Source organism: Bactrocera latifrons, unplaced genomic scaffold (assembly GCF_001853355.1).
Source record: "Bactrocera latifrons isolate USDA-ARS-PBARC rearing strain unplaced genomic scaffold, ASM185335v1 scaffold_125, whole genome shotgun sequence".
NCBI lineage: Eukaryota > Metazoa > Arthropoda > Insecta > Diptera > Tephritidae > Bactrocera > Bactrocera latifrons.
The window spans coordinates 700,200-725,641 of record NW_017534686.1 but is presented as its reverse complement, the minus strand read 5'-3'; the positions used below and the strand labels follow the sequence as shown (position 1 = coordinate 725,641).

At 38.5% G+C, this 25,442-nt stretch overlaps 1 protein-coding gene across 3 annotated transcripts in view; it reads left to right on the top strand.

Moving 5' to 3' along the window:
- Positions 1 to 25,442, top strand: part of LOC108978657 (dipeptidase 1) — a 76,033-nt gene that overhangs the window by 32,288 nt on the left and 18,303 nt on the right. For all 3 annotated transcript variants that reach the window (XM_018949040.1, XM_018949042.1, XM_018949043.1), the window contains exons 3-6: positions 12,698 to 12,854; positions 13,319 to 13,451; positions 19,165 to 19,315; positions 25,200 to 25,269. In XM_018949040.1, the coding sequence (XP_018804585.1) occupies positions 12,698 to 12,854; positions 13,319 to 13,451; positions 19,165 to 19,315; positions 25,200 to 25,269 (511 nt within the window). The remainder of the gene's footprint in view (positions 1 to 12,697; positions 12,855 to 13,318; positions 13,452 to 19,164; positions 19,316 to 25,199; positions 25,270 to 25,442) is intronic.

Genomic DNA, 25,442 nt, shown 5'->3' with positions numbered 1-25,442 from the left:
TGTTGAAACAATCACAACTTTATAGACGATATGTAAAAATAAGGCATTTAAACACCCAAAATTAGCTAATTTGCGCCTTTTATTGGCGCAGAGATAAAATTTATGGATTTGTAAAAAGTAAACGAAGTGCCATGGAAAGCGATAAAACATTTTAAATGCGATTATTTTCAAAAAATTTACGTACTCTTTGACAAGCTGAAAATGCAGCAGTATATCCATCTGTACTCCCACACAATGAAGCATGAATATCTTCAAATACATACGATTGTATCTTCAAGTGCCATGAGTAGTATATACGAAACAATGGGCGCTTAAAGCTAATAAGACCGTCATTAATAGGTCAATGGGCGGTGTAGAGGATTGCTAATGAATGAATATTTTAAAGAATTTTTGCATGGTACAGTTGTGTTTAGAAAAATAGTAGTGAATATAAATAAATTGGCTTATGAATTTTGACATTTTCTTACGCAAATTAAAGCAACTTTCGATCAATAGTGGTAGTCAGACTATAGAAATATATGTATGCCTTTACGGCTGGTTTATTTTTATGATCCGTTAATTTTAAGCTCTTCACTTCAAGACCAGAATGCTTAGAAAAAGCTACTTACGAGTACAGACACAGAGCTATATTTATGGTCTTTGAACTCAAGAATTCACCAGCGAGAAAAATTGAATTTTGTCAGTCAAAAATGGGCGCGCTTAACATCAGACTAAGTAATAGAACTAAGCCTTGTACTGAGTTATGTAGTGGTTAGAGCCCTTGGAAACATATGAAAAAATTCACAAAGTCTCAAGGAGTCCTACAAAGTAGTAAATAATTATTAAAGTATGTGTATTCAATTAGTATTAGTATTATTAGAGAACGACATTCCAATCTCTCATAATTTATATGAAGAAAATTTGATTTGAAACGTCTACAGCAAGTTTGGAGTAGGAACATTGGTGCAAGGGAGAACCAAGAGCGAATCGCTAATTTGATTTAGAACAAAAATGACTTTTAAATTGCTAAATGGCCTATCATCTTTCGAGTCTCGACGCAACAAATTATTATTAGTCTGATTGCAGTTGATTTAAATTTTTTGCCACCAACACCGATGATACAATAAAATTGTTAGTAGTAAGTTTTTGACGGTAAGGAGAGAAGGAAGAAATAGTCAGGTTAAGAAGTCGATCCTAAGAGGGATCTCAATTAGACAGCTTAAACTTCTAAATACTGGATTATAAGACCATGTCGAACAGCGCCTGCTAAATATACGCGACGTTCTTTGGTTCACAGATATAACACAAGTCTCATTTCGATGTGGTCCTTCCAGCTAACTCGTCGGCTTCGTAGCTGCCAGCGATTCAGCGGTGACCCGGCATCCAAACGAGTGCTGAAGTAGCCTGATGCTATTTGTAGTGAGGATAGACTTTCCTTAAGTGCTAGTACTTAGTGCCGCTGTACAGAGTCATACCGATGAGTGAGTGCTTAACTCCCTGAAAATAGCTGCACTTCGTAGCGTATCTATTGTCAGCCACTTCTACCTGGCAAAGACAATAGTGGTTCGGTAGTCTCGAAGCTATAATTGATGGTTACCTTTTTTTCCTCCCCAGCTTCGCCAAGCATCTTGTCTCCATCCAGAACTCTCAGAAGTATGTATATATTTTATATACCCAGCTTCTCCCAGGAAAATCGACAACACGATGACCTCACGCAATAAAAAGTATCGATCGCGTTATGGATTTAGACAATTATATCGCCTATAGCTCCTGAGATCTTTTTAATATTATATTGACTTTTTATTAAAACTTCAAACCACATAGATGCTGAAAACTAATTGAGAAGGTTTATAAAGTCTTGTATTGAACCACAATTTGACCTACTAGATCTTTCCCAATGAAACTAATTTGGTGCTGCGAACAAGCCAACTAAATTACAAGCTTGCATAACCATTAATAAATAAGTTGGACAGATTTGAGTACCCTGAACAGGGTATATTAAGTTTGCCACGAAGTTTATAATATTCAGCAGATACGTCGGAGATCAAGCAGTGATATGAGCTGAGTCGATTTAGACATGTCTGTCTGCATAAACACGAAGGTCGCTAAATTTTTGAGATATTGATATGAAATTCTGCACACGTTCTGTTCTCTGCAAAAAGTTGCTCATTGTTCGGAATTGTCGGTATCGGACCACTGTAGGATATAGCTGCAGTACAAAATGAAAGTACAAATTTTAGCTCTTATATGGGAAACTTTTTTATTTGACGAGATATCTTCACGATATTTTTCATCAATTATTGTTCATGACAGCGCCACAATATTGGAACAAATTGTTCAGATCGGGAGACTATAGCATATAGCTGTCATACAAACTGATCGATTAAAATCATGCTCTAGCTTGTGGCTTTTTTTATTTGAAAAATATCTTTCGGAAATTTTGGCAAACAATATTGTTCAAAAAAATTTCTGAAAGAATTGAAAGATTCAAATCGAACCACTTTAAGATATGGCTGCCGTACTACAAGACATGTCCACGAAACACTGGTAATAAAGCATATCAACGATAATGCTACAATTTCGAACCACTATAGCAAATAGTTGCTATTCAAGTTGATCGATCAAAATCAGGATCTTCATAGAAGATATGCTGCATATGTGCACTGTTAATACACTCTTTAGGCTATAATTGTATATTTATTATATTCGACTCTTAAATTACTATTTCTCATCAGTGCTAACTTTCAGCACGCTGCTGTAACTATAATCTTGTGCAAATACTTGTCTATACTCCAACTCAGCAGGCTATGCCGCATATAATGTGCGTTCAGCAATTTCTATATATATGTATATAATGCATAATAGAATATGCTTTCCTCGAGTATTAACCCATTTTGCATATTTTACCGTTGCTCATCGCCATAACGCTGCTCCAAGCGACAAAACAAAAGCAAACTGAAAAGCGTAATTAACGAATGACACAGCCTCAAGAAGGCAATTAAGCATAGCTGTTGTGTATTTAGCATAGCAATGTAAGAATTTATACAGCTATGTCGCTGTATACATACGTACAAATGTGTGGGCGGTTAGGTGTGTTCGTTAGTGGAAATATGCTGCTGATGAAGGTGTTGTTGGGAGCAGCTTTGAACTCTTAAAGCCAACATCTTGTGACGAGGGTGCCGTGACAATACTTCAAACGAACAGAAATGGGGGAGACTTAAAGCAACAGGCAGCTGGAGCGACATATACAGCCACACGTGTATATATGTGTATGTGTCTGGTTAAAAGTGCTTGTAATGGCATACATATGTTTATAAATGCCTTAAAATGCTGAAAGCGAAGTTAAAATGTGCTCAGAGGCGTAAGCATACATATAGGCGCAAATACATTCATATATACACATTCGAGCGCATTTAGTTATGTGTGTGTGTGTGTGTGTATTCAAAGGACTCTGTGTGCAGCAAAGCGCATGCATGCCAAATATTCATGCAAAATGGCAGTCAGTGTAAAAAAACTTTTAGTCCGTCCCCCCGCTGCCCCATCGCTTACCTTAAAATAACATTTATTTAGCAAAAAGAAAATTGAAAAAAATCAAGTTTTGAGAAAAGCATTGCGCTCACAATGCATATAAAAACCAAAATGTATTTGTCTAAAAAATAAGGCAAAAAATTCAAAAAACACAAAAAAGAGCAAAAAGTAGCATAAATGCTCAAAAAAGTGCAAAATAGTTGCAGAAAAACTAAAAGCCGAATGATGAAGGATGAAAAACCGATCAATAAACAAATCTCTACAGATGTGCAACTTCACAACTTCTTGCATCAGCGAACGGCAACATTGAGGTTGACAACAACAACAGCAACAATGGCAGCAACAATGTCGCACACAGCGCACAAGCAGCCCAACCTACATTTTATAGCTTTTAGGCTACCGAAGCTAAGTACCTTAGCATAGTATTGTACATATCTACTTTCAAAGGTACATATACAAGTATATGCACATATACATATGTACATGGATATATATAAAAATAGTTTGAATGATAATGCTCTCTTGGCAGGCAGACAAGTTAAGTGCAGGGCACAGTGGTCAAAATCAAAACCAATAATCTTGCTACTTAAAGCAAATTTTATTTAAAAAGAAGGAATTGTTGCTACATTATTTAGTATAACTTTATATTATAAGAATTGCATCGCATGGCCAGCTTAAGCTTGCCAAACGCGGCTCTGGCTTCATTGTTTTTTTTGGCGCTGCTCATCTCTGTCATTGCCATCTCCAGATCCTCCTGCTCTGTGGTAAATCTTGGGCTGTAGAAAACATATTTTCGCTACTGCTACCACAGAAACAACTCCATTGCTATGACCGTACCCATTCAGGTACTTTCTAAAACAGCCGTGTTCTGTTAGAAACTGCGTCATGTAAAAGTCCACCTCGCCATGCTTTCGTTCATATATTCCCTTTGCTGCTGTATCCCAACGATTTTGCCATTCTTGTATTGTGATCTTTTTTTCCTCTTTTCGCTCTTCTACTGTCTGTGCAGATTTGTAAGAGATTGTTGAAATCCGTAAATTTTTGAGCTGTATTCTTCTTCTTGACACTGAAAACGTGGGTCTGTCTGAATCGAGGAACAACATCTCGCCAGTTCGCTGTATCTTTTGGGTGGTCACACCAATTGTACATCTCAAGTACAGACAGGTCGCTATGCACTTTGTCCTTCCATCCAGATGCGTTGACATCCTTGCTTCCGCCATGGGTCTCGAACTTAAGGAGCTTTTCGCTAGAGTATCATTTTTAATGAGAATCACATGACCCATCCAGTGCATTTTTTGGTTTGTTATGCATTTAACTATATCCATGCTGCCGTAGAGCTCATAAAATTCACATGTGATATTCATCGCTCACACGGACGGCTCCAAAGACCTTGCGAAGAACAATTCTCTCGACTTCACAAAGTGTTTTTTTTATCACAGTTCATCCAAATTTCAGTGTTTTTTAATAGAATGTGAATAATGAGAGAATTATAGAGCTTAATTTTTGTTTGTCGATAGATTGAGAGCTCTACTAAATCAGGGCATAATGGAGCATCTCTTGTGCACTTGTTCCGCATTGGCAAGACTACGCTGTAAGCATTTGTCGTACGCACGGTATGATACACTGCTGGAGGTATCGATAGTGAGACCGTAGATTCTGTTGAAATTCGCGTCAAGTGCAAGCATACTAAAGGATGACTACTCCTCTTTGACCTAGAAACTGAACTTCATCCTGAATCGCAAAGGACCAAAACTGGTCTTTGCGTGGCTTATTGGACAACCAGATTATTCTAACCGAATCTAACTCAACTTTTTAATTCCCAACTGTTTCCAAATGAGGAGCTGTTGGCAAGTGTTATTCTGCGCGTGATTTCCAGGTAGATTGTTGGTGGAATTTATGCTGTCTTTTAGACTTGCAAAGTCCTTAATCTCTTCAAATTTATTGTCGCATACAGTGACATACCTCTCTAGACACGAGGACTCTTTGTGTGTGGTTTTCAGGTACTTTGTATTGATCTCGTTGACTATAAGATTAACGTCTTGTTCTAAGACAGCCGCACCGCCTGTTGGACAGACACTACAGTCTTGTTGAGATCTTAAACCGATTACCTCGGAGTGACCTTACCAAGGTTCCCTTTCTTTTAGCCGTTACTCTGAGTTTCACACGGCTTGGTTACTGCAAAATTGCTGGCAGGCATTTATATATTGAGTATGGTAGCTCAACTAGGGCTGCTACTCAGGGTAGCTACTAAACCCCATTTAAGACTCGAGTTGTCTATCCAACTATATAAAAGACAATCACATCGAAAGCAAGTTACAGCATTTTTTGGGTTCGAATACCGTTGAGTTACTCAATAATGAGGTATTAGAGGCTACTTTTTTGGGGTGACTCAATCCTTTTTGAAACTGAGAAGCTATACTGCGATATGGATATCAAAGGCTTTAGCTTTAAGAATGATGTTTTTCAGTACACTTTTCATGTTACTGAAATTCTAACGTCCGCATAAAGTTTGGTTCAGAAATTTCCGAACACTATAAAATATTCCCGCTCCAAACGGCAGCATGTAATATCTGTTTCAATATTATTAGGCTAAGACTAAGTATACATTTCGATTCGCATTGGTAGTGAGAAACCGCAGTTTGAGCTTGTTCCGCCATTCGCATTTACTTAGAATGTGTGCTGCCAAGTATTTTGTAAGATATACTTATTTCTAATCTGGAACATAAAAAATTCCAGCTTTATATTAAAATACGACCCACTGTACCACTGCCAACATTTGTGCCGCACAGCAGAGGTGCAATTTAAGTGCTGCTGCCGCCATCGCTGCCATCGTCACATTTGATGTCTTCCGCAAATCCCCAATAAATGTCGAAATCCCCTGGAAACTTGCAACCGAAAATGATAAATTGACATTTTTTCCTTATGTTATCATTTCACCTGACCACTGGCGCGGCTGACGTGTTTGAAAAAGCCAAAATAAATGTCAAACTTTTTGCAGCTTTTTGAATCAGTGACCACGGTGCCGTGGTTGCCAAGCAAATCCCAGTGTGCAAGCGCAGCAACTATGCAGCTCAATCACAATTGATAAGCGGCGGAGCGTGGGAAATACTTTAAATGTATTGTATGTATAAATATATATATATATATATATAATATATGTATACGTATCTGTAACGTCATTCTGCCACTCACCGCATATGAATATGCAAAATGAAAATATATATGCCACATGTCACGTTATTTGTACATGCCTAACCAACTGATCTGTGTAAATGCAAAAATCCATTCGCTTTCATATTTACCGTTAGCTTTGCATGCGGTAAACATCCTTAAGTGTAATCACATTTATGTCGAAGTATATCTCTTTAAAAGTATAGCCTAGATTTTGGGGTGGATAAGAGCTTTACGAGCAACTGTTTAACACGCTTTGATAAGTAGCTTATGAGTTAAAAAAGCGCTACAAGCCAATGAAGCTTTTTGGGTTTTGGACGGCATGCTTTCGCACGATTATGGGTCATTTAAGTTTTTTGCTTCAAAAGTTTGACATTAAGTGAATTTAAAAAATATTGAAAAAATTTAATAAATATTTTACCGAAGTAGCTTTATTCCCCTTGAACACTTTTGTGTCTACCATACTTTGCATGAATATCCATTGAGAAAGTGTCAGAAAATATTACGAAATGCGTTACACGGGGATCGGATCTACGTAATCGAAAGTATACGAACAAAGACTCTCAACTCGGCAATATTCCTTCATATTACTTCAGCGATGCTTTCTGTCTCGGACTCATTCGGGTCTTCTTTGTTGCTCTGCTCCACAGCTCTCTGATGATGCGTTATCCTCTTGAGTAAATGTGGTCCCGTGAACTCGATCCATGGATGGGTGATTAAGTCGACCGAAGATTGGACGGAGCGGACTATGCGTGGCGCGAACAGAATTATAATTTTGGTAAAAAATTGTCAGGATTTTGCATTAAGCAAACTGTACTCGCACTCGCGACCAGGCATGAACGATGACAACATCTGATGAGTCGGCGTTACGAGTTTTAGTGAGAAAGGTTTTGCGCAAGATTTATGGTCGGCAATTCGACGCTGTACACGCCGGGGGAAGCAAAGGAAGAGGAAGACCTCCACTCCGTTGGAAAGACCAGATGGAGAAGGACCTAGCTTCGCTTGGAATCTCCAATTAGCGACACATTGCGAAAAGAATAAACGACTGGCGCGCTGCTGTTAATTCGACTATAACCGCGTAAGCGGTGTCTATGCCAGTGAAGAAGAAGATATAGATATAAATATATATCAACTTTCTTTCGTAATAATATAACACACAACTTTTTAGTCAGTGTCAGTTAACTACTTAGTTATCCTTGTGCCCCTTCTGGTTTCCGCCACACATATTACACAACTATATATTGGCTAATTGGCAACGAACCAACATAATGTCGCCTTGACGTTTAACATTCGCTTAGCACCACCCTTACATATGTATATATTTATTAGCTGCCCACACTGACATTGTCGAAAAAGCATTTATTGACAGAAAATTGGCTAAACAAAATTGTTCCGGTTCACACGAGTATATTCAGTTTATTTAGCGCCAAGTGGCAACAATACCAACTTGACATATAATATGTGGCCATTAAAAAATTTGGCTCAGTTTCAGCTAGTTAAAAAGATATAAAATATAGAAATAGAATAAAAAAAAATTAAGAATACATTATGTAAAAGAGATGAAAGGAGCACGTCAGCTTAGAACGGATGTACGGCATATTGGTTTTGGTGGCAGGATATTTGTTCAACGTGGAGAAAAAGTTTATAATCGATAAAGAAATTCGCTAAGCGGCCAATTAAAAGTATTATATTTTTAGAGTTCTTCAGCTGATTCAAGGCCATACCGCATAGCTAAAGTTCTGGAGATACGGCTCAGAAACAATTTGTGGAATGCACAAAAAAAAAAAAAAAAAAAAAAAAAAAAAAAAAAAAAAAAAAAAAAAAAAAAAAAAAAATCACAAACCAAAGGTTGTGCTGGGTTTATGGTATGTAATCTGGGGAATCTGGCTGACCGCTTGTCTTGATCTGTGTGACAGAAAGTTTTCGTGCGTGCCAAGCATCGAGAAGAGCATGAAGAGGGCATTGTTCGTTTTATATTTGTATGCCTCTTACCAAAGGTGGTATTCAGGTTCTGTGAAACCGCAGTTAAGCCAATAATATTATAAGGAGTTGTTGTCTGGTGGGGGCCGAGTTAAGCAGCGGCCTTTATCAGAATTTAGTAGTCTTTCTAAAGGAGGTGGCCATCAAGTTAGCCGAAGATATAATGCTCCGAAGTGCAGTTTTCTTCAGAGATGTGAGCATTCACCCGATAACAAAGCGGCTATATTGACTTTGAGCTCGCTGAATCTACGGTCAAAATGGATCAAGAATTGCATGACCTCATTAGTAATAGCTTAAAGCTTCTTCCATATTAAATTTGTATGGGTGCTGGGCCACAACGGATTCACAGGAAATTACAGAGCCGATGAGCATGCACATTTACTTCAATTTCATCCGAATGGAAGCGAGTCAGTTTTCCAATGTCTTATTGACCTCTTGCGGAAACTATTGAATTCCTGTGAGCTCGGTAATCGCTGGTCAACAACTGGAACTTGTGCTACCGCGAGACCTTTCTGAACTAAAATTAACTATAAGACGAAGGCGAGGTATCATCATCTCCTCCTCTATTGCCCAGCTTTCGCCGGTTTTATTTTGAAATATAGACACACCTTTGGAGAACCTGGCAAAGTGGCTGGGATTGATACTGGCTGCCTTAATATATTTGTCGTGAGCTCAAAACATTTCTTCGATCTGTGGAGTAACACAATATTCATTTTTGGTTTAACTCTACGACCTAACGTAACTTAACCTCACATGTCTTGGCTATACGGTGTTACAAGCTCTATAGTTTCTTAGTTTGCCTCACTAAACTGTAAATTGAGTAGAACTTCTAATTCTGAAAGACCAAACAGAGATCCGAATGTATTCACATATACTTAAGAAAAAAACGAAGCCATCAAGCAGCCTTATAATATTCCTACGAAGTTAAGTATCAGAATTTAATTCCACTTCAGGCGATATGATTGAAAAACTTTTTGAATAAAATACTCGTTTATTGATATTGGGAAATAAAATTTCGTATATTTTTTAGCGATTCTGATTGCTGACCATCTGTATTTGTAGTTGCAATTGCCCTTGAAGTCAGCTCATTCAGCAGCTATAAAAATTTATAACGATTTTTTTTCTTTGCGATGATAAAAACGAACGAGAATATCACAGCGGATGCAATCAATCGCTCTATTTAGTAATTGCATGTTGAAAAAGTGGAAGTAGCAAATGCGAGATAAAATGCAAAATGAAGTGTAGGAGGTGAAACAGCTCATTTGCAATACTAAATAAAATATTGGATATATTGGCTTTAATCGACGATATCTTCTAGTAGAAAAGATTTTCAGGTTTAAGTCACTAAAAAAGTCGAAATCTTTCAATTCTGAAAAATAGTTTCGAGTATGCTCCGTAAGCGTTCCCTCCATAATTTAAGTATGCTCTGAGCATCGGCTACTAGATCACCTTTGGGGGTTCTACCAATGGTTTCGGTTGCAGCTATACGTAAGGAGCTTGAAATGCCGTCCCACAGTTCCCTTATACTGAGTTGTTGACGAGTGCTTTCAGAAGCTATCTGCTGTGATTGCTGCTACTCAACATCGAATCTTTTTGTGTTTGTTGGCGTGTGTTTTTTTCTACACAGAGGCGGGTGCGAATCTTGGCTGCAACAAAATAGTGGTCCGAGTCTATGTTAGGACCTCGGAGCGCACGCACATCTAAAACACTAGAGACGTGCCTTCTGTCTATCACAACATGATCGATCTGGATCCTGGACAGCCAGGTGGTTTGATGAATCTTCATATGATGCAATCTAGTACTACAAATAACCATATTTCGGGCCCCGGCGAAGTCGATCAGTTTCAACTCATTTGGAGATGTTTCCTCGTGGAGGCTGAATTTACTGACCGCCGTGTCAAAGATAACTTCTTTGCCCACCCTGGCATTAAAGTCGCCAAGCACGATTTTGATATAGTGGCGGGAGCGGCTCTCAAAGGTGTGCTCCAAGCGCTCATAGCAGGCATCTTTGGTCACATCGTCCTTCTCTCCGTCGGGGCGTTGGCGCAAATCAGCGGTATTTTGAAGAACTTCGCTTTGAGACGGAGTGTGGCTAGACGTTCATTCACCGGGGGGAATGACAGTACTCGGCGACGGCGTCGCTTTCCCATACCAAATTCCTCCTTAAGATGGCCACTGTAGTAAATGCCACAAGGTAATCCTTAATTCGTTTGACATGGTCGTTATCAAAAGAGGGGTATCTCACCACCTCATTGGGTGCATTTTTTACGTGATGGGTTCGAAACCCAGGGCACAACCCTATGTATGGGGATGTTTCACCTTCTCATTTTAGCTCACCTTCAAACGGATGTTCTTATGCCACCCAGAGGATATTTGGTCAAAGACCGGAAGTCGTGAGCTGCTTGATCCATACGTAAATGAATTCTTTCTGGCCACTCCCAATTTTCGTGAACTTTTACTCATAACTCTATCCTCCGTTATAAATCGACTCAGTCCAACCACTTGCTGGACAAAGCCTGGACAAATGAGCGTGGGAGTAGTAGATGGGAAGATGCTGTTGGCGGAGAGAGTCAGTGAGTTTTTTAATGGATGGGTCAAAGCTTGGAGGAGGATTTACTGTAGGAGCCTGCTATCAACTTCAGTTTCAGACTTCCTGACTCTTGCAGTGTTTTCCATGCCGAGGTTGCAGAATTTAAGCAAGCAGTAGATTTAATACTCTACTTCAGGGTTGGTTAAGGAATGCCTAACCTTTCTTTTTTAATTGTAATAAATCTCTTTGTGCTAAGACCGATATGGGTGCAAGGCTACGACCGAAACGCACGCAATGGTAAATCAGATGAGCTATTAATGAAAAGTACCTCATAACCGCTATCAGTAGACTACTACTAGAGTGCTGGGATTCGCGGCAGCTTGACTAGCGCTAAGCCTTCATCGGTACTTGTGATGTCACAAAATCCGTTTGGCCCAAAATCGATCGCAAGATATCTAGGGATCCTTTGCCATCAGTAAGACTAGCCTCTACGTCGGTGTGGACCATTACCCTATTCAGCCGTCCATGCTGTAAGGTTGGGAATTTTACCGGAGACCATCTGTAGAAATTGTATAGAAGATGACTAAGTGGAAACTTCTTAAAACTTGTTTCTTGACTGTCCCGCGTTTGGGTGGAAATTTTGAAATTATACGTGTCTTCTGGTGAATGCGTGGTCGGCAGCAGCCACGAAAGAATATATTTATATAATACTTCCTATAACTTCCGTTAGAGTATGGGTTCACTGACTTAAATGGTGTTAAATGACATTGAACATGGTTTCCGATTATCTCCCTGATTGCTTGTTGTCACCAAACAATTTTGAAGAATACTGTCGAGTTGAGTGGTTTTGAGAGAATAAAATCTGAAAGTACTCCGCTTATTTAACTTCGACAGTTATGAAAATGGTTCAGTGCCTATGTTTTAGACGAAAATGGTGCCCTGCTTGTTATCTGTTGTTAAGAACTTAAAATTCTAAATTTGGCAGCGTGTGTCTTCATTCCGAAATATTGTTTTTAGGTGAGTTCGTGATTTTAATGTACAGTATTTGACCAATTCCAAAAATTTCCAAATTTCCAATTCCAGTATAAGGCGTGTCATCGTAGGACACATTTCTCTGACACCATTTGTTTTCCTTACTACCACTTTAAATGCTCCTTGTGTGGTCACAATGTCTCAGTGTTTTACTGTACGTATCCTAACTTCATCTAATCTTAAGTAAATACAAATTAAGGTTTTCAGCAAGTTAAATGAATTTACAGTTAAACTCATAAATTTATATTCAATTCTAGATTACATGCAGCTTTTCACAGTCAAAGCTTTTACTATTATACACACACACATATACACACAGTTACGTATGTCTATGATATGGTTAAAAGAAATCGCCCAGCTGCCAGACAAAAATGTATTTTCACACCAATCTAACCGCACATATCTTTTGTTTTCTATGCTTTTCTATTTGCAACGCCGTCGCCGCCATCACTACCTATCCACCGCAACGCAACGCAGACACAACGATTTGGCATGGAATATACGAAAATTTTTGAAAAATCGTCTGCAAGATTTCCCATTTGCCGGCGATTTGCGTGAGGTGTTGCCATGGTCGGCGAGCGCTTGGAGTCACACCGATTTGCCGCGATTGAAAGAGGGCATGGTGTCGGCGCAGGTATGTACATAGACAGCAAAAAAAAAAAAAAAAAAAATGCAATTCACACACACACACACCTATACATATACAGAGCCTCATATGCAGTGACTTGCTGGCATTCCACACTTTTTTTCGCACATCCCGTTGCATAGTTTGCGGCGCTCAACAGGTAGCCTGGCAAAATTCGCTCGGTATTTCATAAGCTTGCCTTAACACACAAAGCTAGCAAGGAGCCAGCGCTGCACAAATTTACTTTGTCGACTGATAACCGGTCGTTTTTTTGTTTTTTCCTAAAATATTTTTATGCATTTTTCGCTGTTGTTTCGTTCGCCGGGCTATTGCTTACTAAGCGCACAGGCACACACACATACCACACACATAAATGTAAAATTGTTTGTTGCCTCTACATTGTAAATTTCTCTGTATTCTTCTATTTTATCTATTGCTACAACAACTGCAACGACAAACAACAACAACAACAGTTTTGGTCGGCATATGTACCGTGCTCGTCGCAGCATATGGACGCCGTACAGTTGACGCTGGAGCAAATAGACTTAATACGACGTCTGGTGAATTTGTATCCAAATCAAATGACTTTCGTCACAGATGCTTCAGGTAAGCTGCAAGTCAAATGATTTTTATATATAATACCGTTATTTAGTTATAAGTAGTACGTAAGTGGGGAAGGCTGTATGCGGCTGTCAACCGATGAGCTCACATCATCGTCATGCAGCAGGCAATTGTTCTGTGCAGCATTTGTGAAATAACTTTGATTCCTTTTCTTGGAAATTCTTTAAATTGTGCAAAATGAAATGTATGGAAATAATATTCTACAAAGGAATTCAGTTGCGCATAATAAAATATGCTTTTCATATTTTCGATTGACTTGCAGTGAGAAGATTATCAATTTATAATAATTTTCTGCCAGAACGATGTATGTGTATTGTGGCAGATCAAATGAAAAGTCCTCGGCCTACCGTAGTACAACACATTTTTTTATACTCTCGCAACGAAGTTGCTAAGGAGAGTATTATAGTTTTGTTCACGGTTCAACGGTTGTTTGTAAGTCCTAAAACTAAAAGAGTCAGATATAGGTTTATATATACCAAAGTGATCAGGGTGGCGAGTAGAGTTGAAATCCGGATGTCTGTCTGTCCGTCTGTGCAAGCTGAACTTGAGTAAAAATTGAGATATCATGATGAAACTTGGTACACGTATTTGTGGGGTCCATAAGGAGTTTAATTTCGAACATGGGCAAAATCGGCTCACTGCCACGCCCACAAAATGGCGAAAACCGAAAACCTATAAAGTGTCATAACTAAGCCATAAATAAAGATATAAAAAATAAATGGCACAAAGGATCGCATTAGGGAGGGTCATATTTGGACATAATTTTTTTTTTGAAAAGTTGGCGTGGTCCCGCCCCCTGCTAAGTTTTTTGTACATATATCGGAAACTACTATAGCTATGTCAACAAAACTTTACAGAGTCGTTTTCTTCAGGTATTCCATATACAGTTCAAAAATGGAAGAAATCGGATAATAACCACGCCCACCTCAAATACAAAGGTTATTGTTGAAAATCCCTTAAAATGCGTTAACCGACTAACAAAAAACGTCAGAAACACGAAATTTTACAAAAGAAATAGCTGAAGGAAGCTGCATCCAGGCTTTTTTTAAAAATTGAAAATGGGCGTGGCCCCGCCCACTTATGGACCAAAAACCATATCTCAGGAAGTACTCAACCGATTTCAATGAAATTCGGTATATAATATTTTCTTAACACCCTGATGACATGTACGAAATATGGGTGAAATCGGTTCACAACGACGCCTTCTTCCAATATAACGCTATTTTGAATTCCATCTGATGCCTTCTCTGTATAATATATACATTATTAACCAATGATGATAGCGGAATAAAACYTTACACAAATACGGTATTTGAGCTGAGGTATCCCTTGTGGAAAAATTGTCGTGATCGGACTATAATTTTTCAAGGTCCGATATCGAACACGAAGGACTCAGTGCCTAACCTAACCTAATTTTTCACGGAAAATATCGGTAAATGTCTCAGATATTTTCATGTAATTCAGAGGTCATCATTTTTATACTCTCGCAATAAAGTTGCTAATAACGGTATACATCGTCAGATATATGGTTACATATACCAAAGTGATCAGGGTGACGAGTAGAGTTGAAATCCGGATGTCTGTCTATCCGTCCTTGCAAGCTGTAACTTGAGTAAAAATTGAGATATGATGATGAAACTTGTCATGCGGGAGTATAAAATGTTCGCTGACACCCGAACTTAGCCCTTCCTTACTTGTTTCTTTTCAAAAAACAATGTTTTATGAAACCGCGAAATTTGTTTCCGTTTTTTTCACAAAAACTTAAGTTGCTGAATTAAGTGGATGAATTAAATTCTCATAACGCCGGAGACTTTTCACTTGACCTGTAGTGTATATATGTCTATGTGGAGTTTATGAAATGTTAATTTTTTGAAACGGTCCAGCAGACTTTAATAAATTTATTTTTATACATTTGTTGTTGGCTTTCACTTTATCTGGCAAATGGCGTTGCTTTCGAAGGACGCTGCTCTTTGATCTCTTTTTGATCTTACTATGTAAAAATTAAAAATAACAAATAAGTTGCAAAAAATTTGTATTTTAATATCACTTGATGTTAATCAGTTCATAGGAGAAAGTGTACAGCTGCTGGCGTATGCTGATGATACTGATATCATTGGCCTTAACAACTGTGCCTTTACTTCTGCTTTCTCCAGCATGGTTAAGGTTTTGGTGGTGATCGAGGGCAAGTCGAAATAACTTCTGCCATCAAACAAACAGTCGTCGAACTCGCGACTTGACCCTCACGTCACTGTTGACAGTCACAACTTCGAAGTCGTAGATAATTTCGTCCATCTTGGAACTAGCATCAACAGCTAAATCCAATGCAGAATATCTCTTGCCAACAGGTACTACTTCGGACTGAGTAGGCAGTTGAGAGGTAAGGTTCTCTTTCGACGAACAAAAACAAAATTCTATAAGTCACTCATTATGCCCGTCCTGCTATATGGTGCAGAGGCATGTGGTGGAACGATGAGTTGAGATATACATATAATACAACGATATTGACATAGTTCAGGCAATTAACGTCCTTCGTCATTCAAAATGTGAACGTTTAATAAGTCGACAACATTTAGTATGCTTATATATAAAGCATTGATCATCTGAAGCTTTAGGTTAGGCTAGTTTTGTTGACCGAACCAAATATCGCACTACTATATGTATTTCTTTTTAATTTCTTAAAAATCGAACTCCGTACTTTGTATTACTACTTAGAAGTCAGCAAGCGCGTTGTGGCCAATAAAAATTTGCTCGGACGTTTAATTTTTATTCCCATCAGTTCGGTGGGATATTTGAAAGTGTGAGCTGCCAAGTGTTTAAGTCTTGATCTCACAAACGCGGTACAATGAAGTGCTGAGACCGCTGCTGTCGTCCGGTAAGATTCTCAACCTTACAGCATAAATGCCGATACGCCAAAGGCCTGTCAGAACCATCACAACTACGGAAAGACTAGCCTTACTGAGGCCAAAAAATATCGGGTCTCTATCTTTCGATATTGGGTTAAAATAATCTTGCTACAGCACATGAACCTATGGTAACCCAAGTTCCCGTAGTAGTGTAATACAAGAGTAGAGGGAAGCACCGATACATTCCCATTTTGCTGTTAGCGGGGCTAGAGTGCCCTTTCATGCCAGCTCATCGGCTTTACGGTGGGCTGCAATTGCGTTGTGACACTCCAAACGTACTAGTACTATTTTTGCCATCGATAGGCATGCCTCAACGAGCCTTGAACGAATGGTTAGTGAACCGCTTTGTTATCAGAACAAAAATCTATGTGTCTGGAGCGTGTTGCATTCCGAAGCAGTAAATCTACTGCTTCTTTAGTGACAGCAACCTCGGTTTGAAAAATACTGCAGTAGTCAGGAAGTCCGAAATTGAAGTTGATGGGCAGTTCCTAACAATATATCCCAGTACCATGTTCTCTCCAAATTTTTACCAATCCATTAAGAAGCTTTCTGCTCCCCTCTTCCAATGAATTTCACACACTTCCACTCAAAAGCTTCCTCGCAGGGCGCAGAGAAAGCCGCCGCAATTTTATTTAAAGTTACAGTTTCATTTTCTCGTCCTTCTGAAAATTTTGTGGACAGAAGAATTTTCGAAACTTTCTTCTGACGTGAGCCGCGTTCCAGATTTCGGGCGGCTGAGGCAAAACTTCCCAAACGTTGTTTTCTAAATAGTTTGTGTTCTTGTCGTTAGTGTTCCCCATTATTACGTTTACTAGATTCTAAAACTCATAATACAGCACAACTTTCTGATCCCAAAAAAATATCCGGCATTATCTCAGACACAGTCACAGTTCAATGCAAAAACGATTTATTTTCTCAAACAGCATTTTGGATATGCAAAATCATTTACAACGTATTTTGGCTTCTATTCAATTGACACCAAATTTCCTTGTATCAGAGCTGCTTTTAATGGCTTAGAAATGACTGTTTGAGTGGCTGCCAAGGATTCTCTTCTTGTTTTTGGAAACCATCTTCATCGATTAATGCTTCCAATTCCATCACCACGGACACGCTTGCATCACTTCAGACGCTGAACCTAATATTCGATGGTTTTCAAGCATAAATCGGCCGATATTGCGACAATTTCACGTTCGATATTCGTTCGAAGTTCATTTATCGTCGTCGGTTGTTGGCATGGATCATAGACTTGACGTAGCCCCACAGGAAATAGTATAACGGCATCAAATCGCACGACCGGGGCGGCCAATTAACCGGACCATTGCGTGAGATAAGAGAGATAAGACTCACATATTGTCTAAGTGCATATTATCCAATTCGGCCAAAAATATTCGGTTATCACTGTGCGTTAGCGATTCACATGCACAGTAACTTGGCGATCTTAATCATCACGAAAGAAATACGGACCAATGATGGCGCCGGCTCATGAACCGCACCAAACCGTAATTTTTTCGGGATGTAATGGTGGCTCATGTGGATTGCTGCCTGAACAATAACGCATACTTTGCCATTCAGCCAGAAATGGGTCTCATCGCCGAAGATGTTTTTTCGAAGAAAATTCTGATCATTTCCAAGTTGTTGCCAGCTCAATTCTAGAACATACGACGATTTTGTTGGTCAAACGGCTTCAGTTCTTGTGTCAATTTGATCTGGGATGTAAGCTGAGATCTTTTCGAAATATTCGCCACAATAATGTCATAAAGATGCCCATTGCTTAAGAACGACGTGTGAGAAACTGATTTGGGTCTCTCTCAATTGATGCGCCAGCGGCAGCAATATTCTCAACACTATGGGCGTTCCTGTGTCTCACTGGCACGAGAACATTTTGTACTGTGCCTGCGGATTAAAATTTTCCTACTAAACGTTTAATTGCTGATCTGACTGGACGATTATGACGACTATAATTTGGACGTAGCACTCTTAAAGTTGAGGCCTGTGACTCCGAATTTCGGTAGTAAATTTTAATAATTTTGACTCGTTGTTGGAACGTATATCTTTCTACAATGAAATAGAAAATCTTACTGAAAAGAAATGTCAAAAGAGTGGTATACGTTTGTAGCATCCCTATTGAAAAACCCGTTATCCACTGAATTTTATTCCTACAGAAAGTGTTACTTAATTTCCTCACATTGTGAGATAAGTAAGTTAGTGCGTGCTTATTTAACAATACTTTTGCGTAACTAGTTTTACCACTGTCCGTAGTGTGTTCGATTCTACAATGATACTCGACATTTTACTACTGGTTGGCCCTTTGGAAGGGAGAGAAATGCATTGCGTAGATCGTCAGCCATATTAAAAAATAAATGAAGTGCATGCCAAAAAATATTTCGCCAAAACTTTTTTGCTGTTTCGGAACAAGCTAAGAAGGTTGAGAGAAATTTTTTTTGGCGTTGGAAAATAAGAGAGCAGTAAACAAAATATTTCTCTCTGAAGATTTTTTAATGGAAATACATTCCTGTAACTGACATGTGCGTAAATGCTATTTAAGTAGAGTAATAAAACCTTAGTTATCCTTAAGCAAACCTTAAAATGACTATGATTTAAAATAAATTATAAAAAATTGTGTTAAAGTAAGTACATCTGAGCCCAAGTGGGCTTTATGTGTTTGTGTATATGTGTGCATATATGTAACCATTAACTGTCACTTAAAGTATATTTAAATATTTCTTTTGACACGCTTTCACTTCCAAGTATTGCCAACATTTTAACAATATTTTGTGTTTGTGTTRTACTTTCAGGAATTGAAGAGGTGCACAAAAGCGGAAAAATTGCCAGCCTGATTGGAGTGGAGGGTGGCCATTCGATTGGCACCAGCCTTAGCGTTTTACGTATGTTCTATCAGCTTGGCGCGCGCTATTTGACACTGACGCACACCTGCAATACGCCATGGTAAGCTTGTGTGTKTGTGMMAWTGYATKTACATACATATGTGTGTGTCTGTACATGTGTGTATGTGCTTGTATGTTTTCATAAGTGTAAATAAGGATATTTGGGTATTTTGTGGGAATTTCAGAAATCTATGCAAGCATACAAAATGTATTTGTTGGCATGTTTATAGGTGTGTATGTGTGTGGGTGCTGTCAGTTGGAAGCACACATACATTATGTAAAGCAGTTTTTTTATGCGTTTGGTTGCCCACAACCTGCAAATATTCGCAATTTTTTCCATTTAATTTGTGTGTGTGTTTTTTTTTGAGAAGGGTCGCAAAATATGACAAACTTTAAATGYAAAAGAAAGTGTAAGCGTATAAGATTTGAAGCGCCAATTCAATGTATAAATTTTGTTGCCTTACTGGAAGTTGATTTAAACGACATTGAAGAAGTCGCACGATAGGAAGTCGCCTTGTCGAAAACCCCGTTTGGTGACGAACGGCTCGGAGAGGTCTTTCCCGATCCTGACGGAGCCTTTGCTATTGCTCCGGGTCAGTTTGCACAGCCGTATTAGTTTTGCGGGGATACCAAATTCAGACATAGCGGCATAAAGTCAGCCCAATGAGTGGTTGTTTGACCCCAAGTACGCCATTCACTAAAGTCGGTCCACTGTAAATGGCGGGTAGTGCATATTTGCGGCTTGTTGCGTCCGAAGTCTGGTCGGCTTCATGCTCCTGCGTGGCTCTTCCACTGCAAGCAGTTGATTGCAGAGAAAGATTTCTGCAAAAGCATCCCAGCAGAAATTGCTTGGAGAAGTGTTCATTAAGCTCYTTAACTGGAAGCATACGGGCCTCACTGTGCAGATGTTCGATGGAAAACGTTCGTTTCGTGTTCGGACATGTTTGTAGCTCCCTCATMTGCATTTCACTGCATCCAGTCGACCATGTTAGTGCGGTGTAGCGGCTTAAGGATTTTGTTGCGGCTCTAACGTCGTTTGAATCGTTAAATTTTACTTGAGTTCCAATCTTCAAGCATGTTTTCGTCCGTCCATATTCCACGAAGTAGCTGATACATGCTCGTTATCAGTTCTTCGCCGCCGTATTTGGTAAACTCAGCCGACAATCCATCAGCATCCGTCGCTTTGTTGTTCTCTAGACGGGTAATTGCTGTTCGAGCTTACAAACTGCGTGCCAAACTTAATACACCCTGTTCAGGGTATAAAAAATCGTCCGCGGTATATATATATAAGCTGTATTATGTATACATATATTAGCTCTATAACAATAATCTTACTGTTTGCCAATTGCCAAATGCCAATGGTTTGCTAATGGCGCAACTTGAATATTTTTTAATTGTTCCAATATTCCGAATATGTCGAAGTTTCTTCAATAATGAAAAAATTAAAATATGTAAGATATTTTGGTGGAAGTTTATAATGAACAAGCTTCATTAAAAGAGCTGTGATTTTAGCTCGGAAGACGAAGAACTCCTTTGACGGCAAAACAAGTTTGCAGATGAGAAAGTGGAAGCAACAAAAGAGTTCGTAGAATTTTCAGGAATCACTCAAGCAGACATTTCAAAACGCTGAAATGTAGCCGGATGCAGTCAAAAGTAAGAATTGGGTGATATATGAATTAAAGCCTAAAGACATGGAAGGACGATTTTGCACATCAGAAATGCTGTCTGAACACAATAAAAGGATGTCGTTTTGGCATCGGAGTTTTGGTGGTAATAAAACGTGAACCCATTACGACWATCCGAGATGGGAAAAATCATATTAGAAACATGGCCATCCATGACGAATACAGTCATATACCAGATATATAAGCTCATTGGGCAAACAACGAAACTAAAACAGAGGCTTTGGTTTGTAGTGCGAGGTAATTGATTGTTGTAGCCTAAAAAACGACTTAATGCATGCAAATATAATAGACATACTACTTGTAAATATTCTAATATGTCGACAGCGCACATAGTCATAGAAAAATTAAGTCGCTAAGCCTATTACGCTGACCAGCAATAATGTATACTTCATACTAAGCTTACTCATTGCATGGCGAATGCCTCAACGTTAAACCGATTAAATGAAATAAAATACATATATTGTTTCGTTGCCGCCTGCGAGGAGAAATTTGTGTTTTGATATTATGTCGTCAGCGATAGCTTACACAACGTCGTCGGGCAGTAGTAACTTTGCTTAAGTTGTAAGCGTCTTCAAAAATATTTAAGATAACTGCTCATTTGAGAGGGGAATTCAAATAAGTGAAATGTACTGTCTACTACGCACTAAGGCATACCCGTTATATATAAGATAGATTTAGACGACTTCAAATTTCGGCTTAAGGCTTACATTGGTAGTCATTACCTATTTCAATGTACAGAGAACAGTACTCGGCAACATTATCGAAAGAATTATTTCCAAAGAACAGCAATATGTATTTCTTACATTTWTGGTTTATGGCATTTCGTGTATGCAGTTCTTGTTTCGGGTAGGCTGGCAAACAAAAGATATATAAAAGTCATTTATACACCAGTTTCAGCTACCTTTTTACACGCGTGAAATTTTTTTCTCGCAGGACTGAATCAAAGCGGGATTGTTCGCATAGACTTCAGACATTATATATCCCCACAGGAAAAAGTCTAAYGGTATGATATMAAACGATCTTGGTGGCCAATGGCCCGGCCCAAAGCGTGAATCATCGTCAATAATGAATGCTGGGTCTCAAGATGRGTGATGGTGTCGYTCAGTARGCCGATTTTGTATACCAKAAAKTTGAGCGAAATGCGCGAAATAAGTTCTTTACAGCACACGAATTTCCGTAATAAAGTTGAACGGATAAATGTTGTTCAGACGTAAGCCCTTCTACGATAAAATATCAAGCAAAACTGAATAAAAATGAAATGACAGCTTGACACGTCTCACGCGTGATTTGTCAAAAAGTCTATTGAAAAACGCTGGTTCACCATTATTATACTCCGCGAGCATAAGTTTGAATGAGTCAATCGGGTGGTCGAGTCTTATTGTAAATGTTTCCATTACTTTAAAAGAACCCAACTTCATTAACACAGCTTTAAAGCAAGACAAACAACATAGTAGCTTTCATTAAAAAGTTTAGAGCTTTTACTTCAAGTATTCCCTGAAAAAAATATTATAAAGCTAACTTGCTATATTATGAAATGAAATTGCAGAATTGTCCATTGAGAGTCTAACGGCCGTTAAAAATATCTTTTAAACACAATTTGCTGGGGTAGAGCCTCAAACTGCTACTCCCCACATATAGCTTAACTACGGTTTAGAAAAAAAAAAAAGTAAAAAAAGGTTGAATGTGCGCATTTTCATATCTGTGATATCCGTCGACCTTGCTTCTAACATTTCCTGTAATAAACTTGTATAAGTGTATATGGCGCATACCTAGCGAACCCATTAGTCCACAGGTGGATGGATTTGAGATACTTCAAATATTTTAATACTTTTCAAAGCACAACTTTAATTCTTTTCGGCTTGCCAAATGGCAGCATTTTAATCCGTATATGTAAGTACAGTAGCATGTATATATATATATATATGTATACGTCTGTGGGTGTGTGATAAATATTATCCATAATAATATATGGCAGGCGTATGCTATGAATCTATTCAATGACACATGCATCCATGTAGATACTTAAATTTTTTTTGATGAGTTTATCTGCGACGAAATTATGCTCACACATGCACACCCAAAGGTCTTCTAAAAGCAACCCAGTGTAGAAACGGTTGCGACAACGCTCTCTCATATTGTTTGAAGGAAAGCAACTCAGCGGCATTGCTGMTCAGATAAGTATATTTCCGTGATGGTGAGTTGTTACTTCCGTTGTAAGAGTTATCGAAGTGGTAAACGATTTTATAGTAACAAAAAAAGAAGCAAGCATTTCCAATACATGAGACGCCAGGTGTTTAAATTTCTGTAATAAACGGGGTAATGAAGCAATGAAATGGGCAGATAGGCTCCTGACTTTATTACTAAGTTGTATTTTATATTTCAGAATTAGGTTAGGTTATGTTAWTCTGGTATGTCAATAAGCCACTTATAAACCAGTTGGTTCTTTATGATACCAGATGGAGTTTACTTGCTAAGTCCAAGAGGAGTAGTCATCGTTTAGCCGTCTGTGGCCTCGCTGTCGATACCTCCTACTGTGTATCAAACTGTGTGGACCCCAGCTGCTTACAGCGTGGTCTTGTCAATGCGGGACAAGTGCACAAAAGAKGCTAAATTGTTTCTCTGGTGCCCTGCGCTAGACATTTGCTGCATTTTTCTCAATCTGTCAGCCCCATCTTGCGGGCGTGTGTCGCCATCAGGCGGGGACAGGTTAGTATTCAAGTCATCATGTTCCTACAGTCTCATCTACCGACTTCCRTTAAGAATTTCCTGTACTTCCGATCTACCGTTTTGCAAAAGACTTTTGCAGTTTTGTACCTCGGTAGCTMGTTCCAACGGTAAAGTTGCTTACTGCTGGGAACACTATTCACTGCTGTCCTGCTTCCTGTCCTTACTTCTAGCCGATATACGATCCGTGGATACAGCCTTGATTGCTGCCTGGCCAGCTTTCACAATAGCTATCGAGATTAGAGAACGAGACCAAATATTAACCATAAAAGTATGTCTTATTGTTTTTAAAAATATTCTCAATTAAAATCTATAAATATTTTTCATACTTTTGAGCTTATTGTCGAAGAATTGTTGCTACACAGATTGATGGATCTCCAGCAGATACGTCCTCAACGCATCAACCTCCTACTTACGTATCGAAAGACGTTGATTTCTTTATCATATTTTTCGTAGAGGAATATACGGAAGCCATTCGATGCTAAGACAGTATTTTATGGTGGATGACCGATAAAATAGATGTTTTAAATGCTCCAAAATACAGTTGTTTCAGTTGATGTGTGAGAGCTCCCATTGCTGCACTAATGCCCGTCTTTGCCTCAATTCAACAATAGATCACATGACAATCGCGCAATATCATTTTGCGCACAGCATCAGTACTTTCCCGAACAACAACTGATTTTGMAAAATCCCGAAAATTATCCTCAAGTGATCTACGATTTCTTTTGGTTTCACCATACCACACATGAACACTAGCTCATAATGAAGCGAAAAATTGAATTAAGCTCATSRATGCACTGTAGTTGTCATAATCCACGTCGAAAGTTATAAAAAATAATGTTAGCGATTTAATTGCATTTTTTAGCTGAGATGAATATTTTAAGTAACTGTAAGCAACACTAATAGCGCTCGTATATTAATACGTTCTGAGTATTGTATGTACAACAACAAAAATATCATACTTAACAATAAAGTTGTGAGTTACCAAATTGCAATACTAAGATCGCCAAATCCTAAAATATAAAAGCGACCTCCGTGTCTTTGTCCTTATTTATAAAATCTGTGATTCTAGTTAGGTTGCTTTAAGATATGTTAGAAAGCCTCTGACTATAGTGAACCATAAATGTTATGCAAGCTTGGGTAAGAAATTTTGAACTTGAAAAAATTTATTGCGAGCAATGACTAACAAAGCCTAGAAAATAATCGAAAATAATCCTCATTAAACTAGTACGAAAGTAGTCTCAAATATAGCGCTAACAAAACCACTCAACTGAAACAAATTTCTTCATTTCTTCTGTTAGGCATCACTTTACTCCCTTGCATATGAGTTGCGTGTGTATGTGTGCCAGCRCTCGCTTACTCAAATTATGATGATGAGAAATTCACTTCCAGAAGTGAAGAAGTGTTCATCTTGCAGYGCGTTTTTAATGTGGATTAATGTATTTCACATTTGGCGTTTTTGCCCTCGTGTACATACAAATATATGTAAAACATTGTATATATRTATATATCTTTTTTATTGCTTTACCTTTGTAGGGCGGATTGCTGTAAGGTTGACGAGCCGGGAAAATATCCACATATTGGAGGACTCTCCAAATTCGGCAAGGTAAGTTATTGCGTGGTAAAGTGGAGAGCATGCGGTGTTAATTTATGCGCTTTTTGATGAAACGGAAGGCAAACATGGATAATATAATACACTTGCTTTTATATTTTTGTGCTTATTTTGTACGACATATATTTTTAATTTCACGGCAGAATGACGAAATATAATCAATTTGA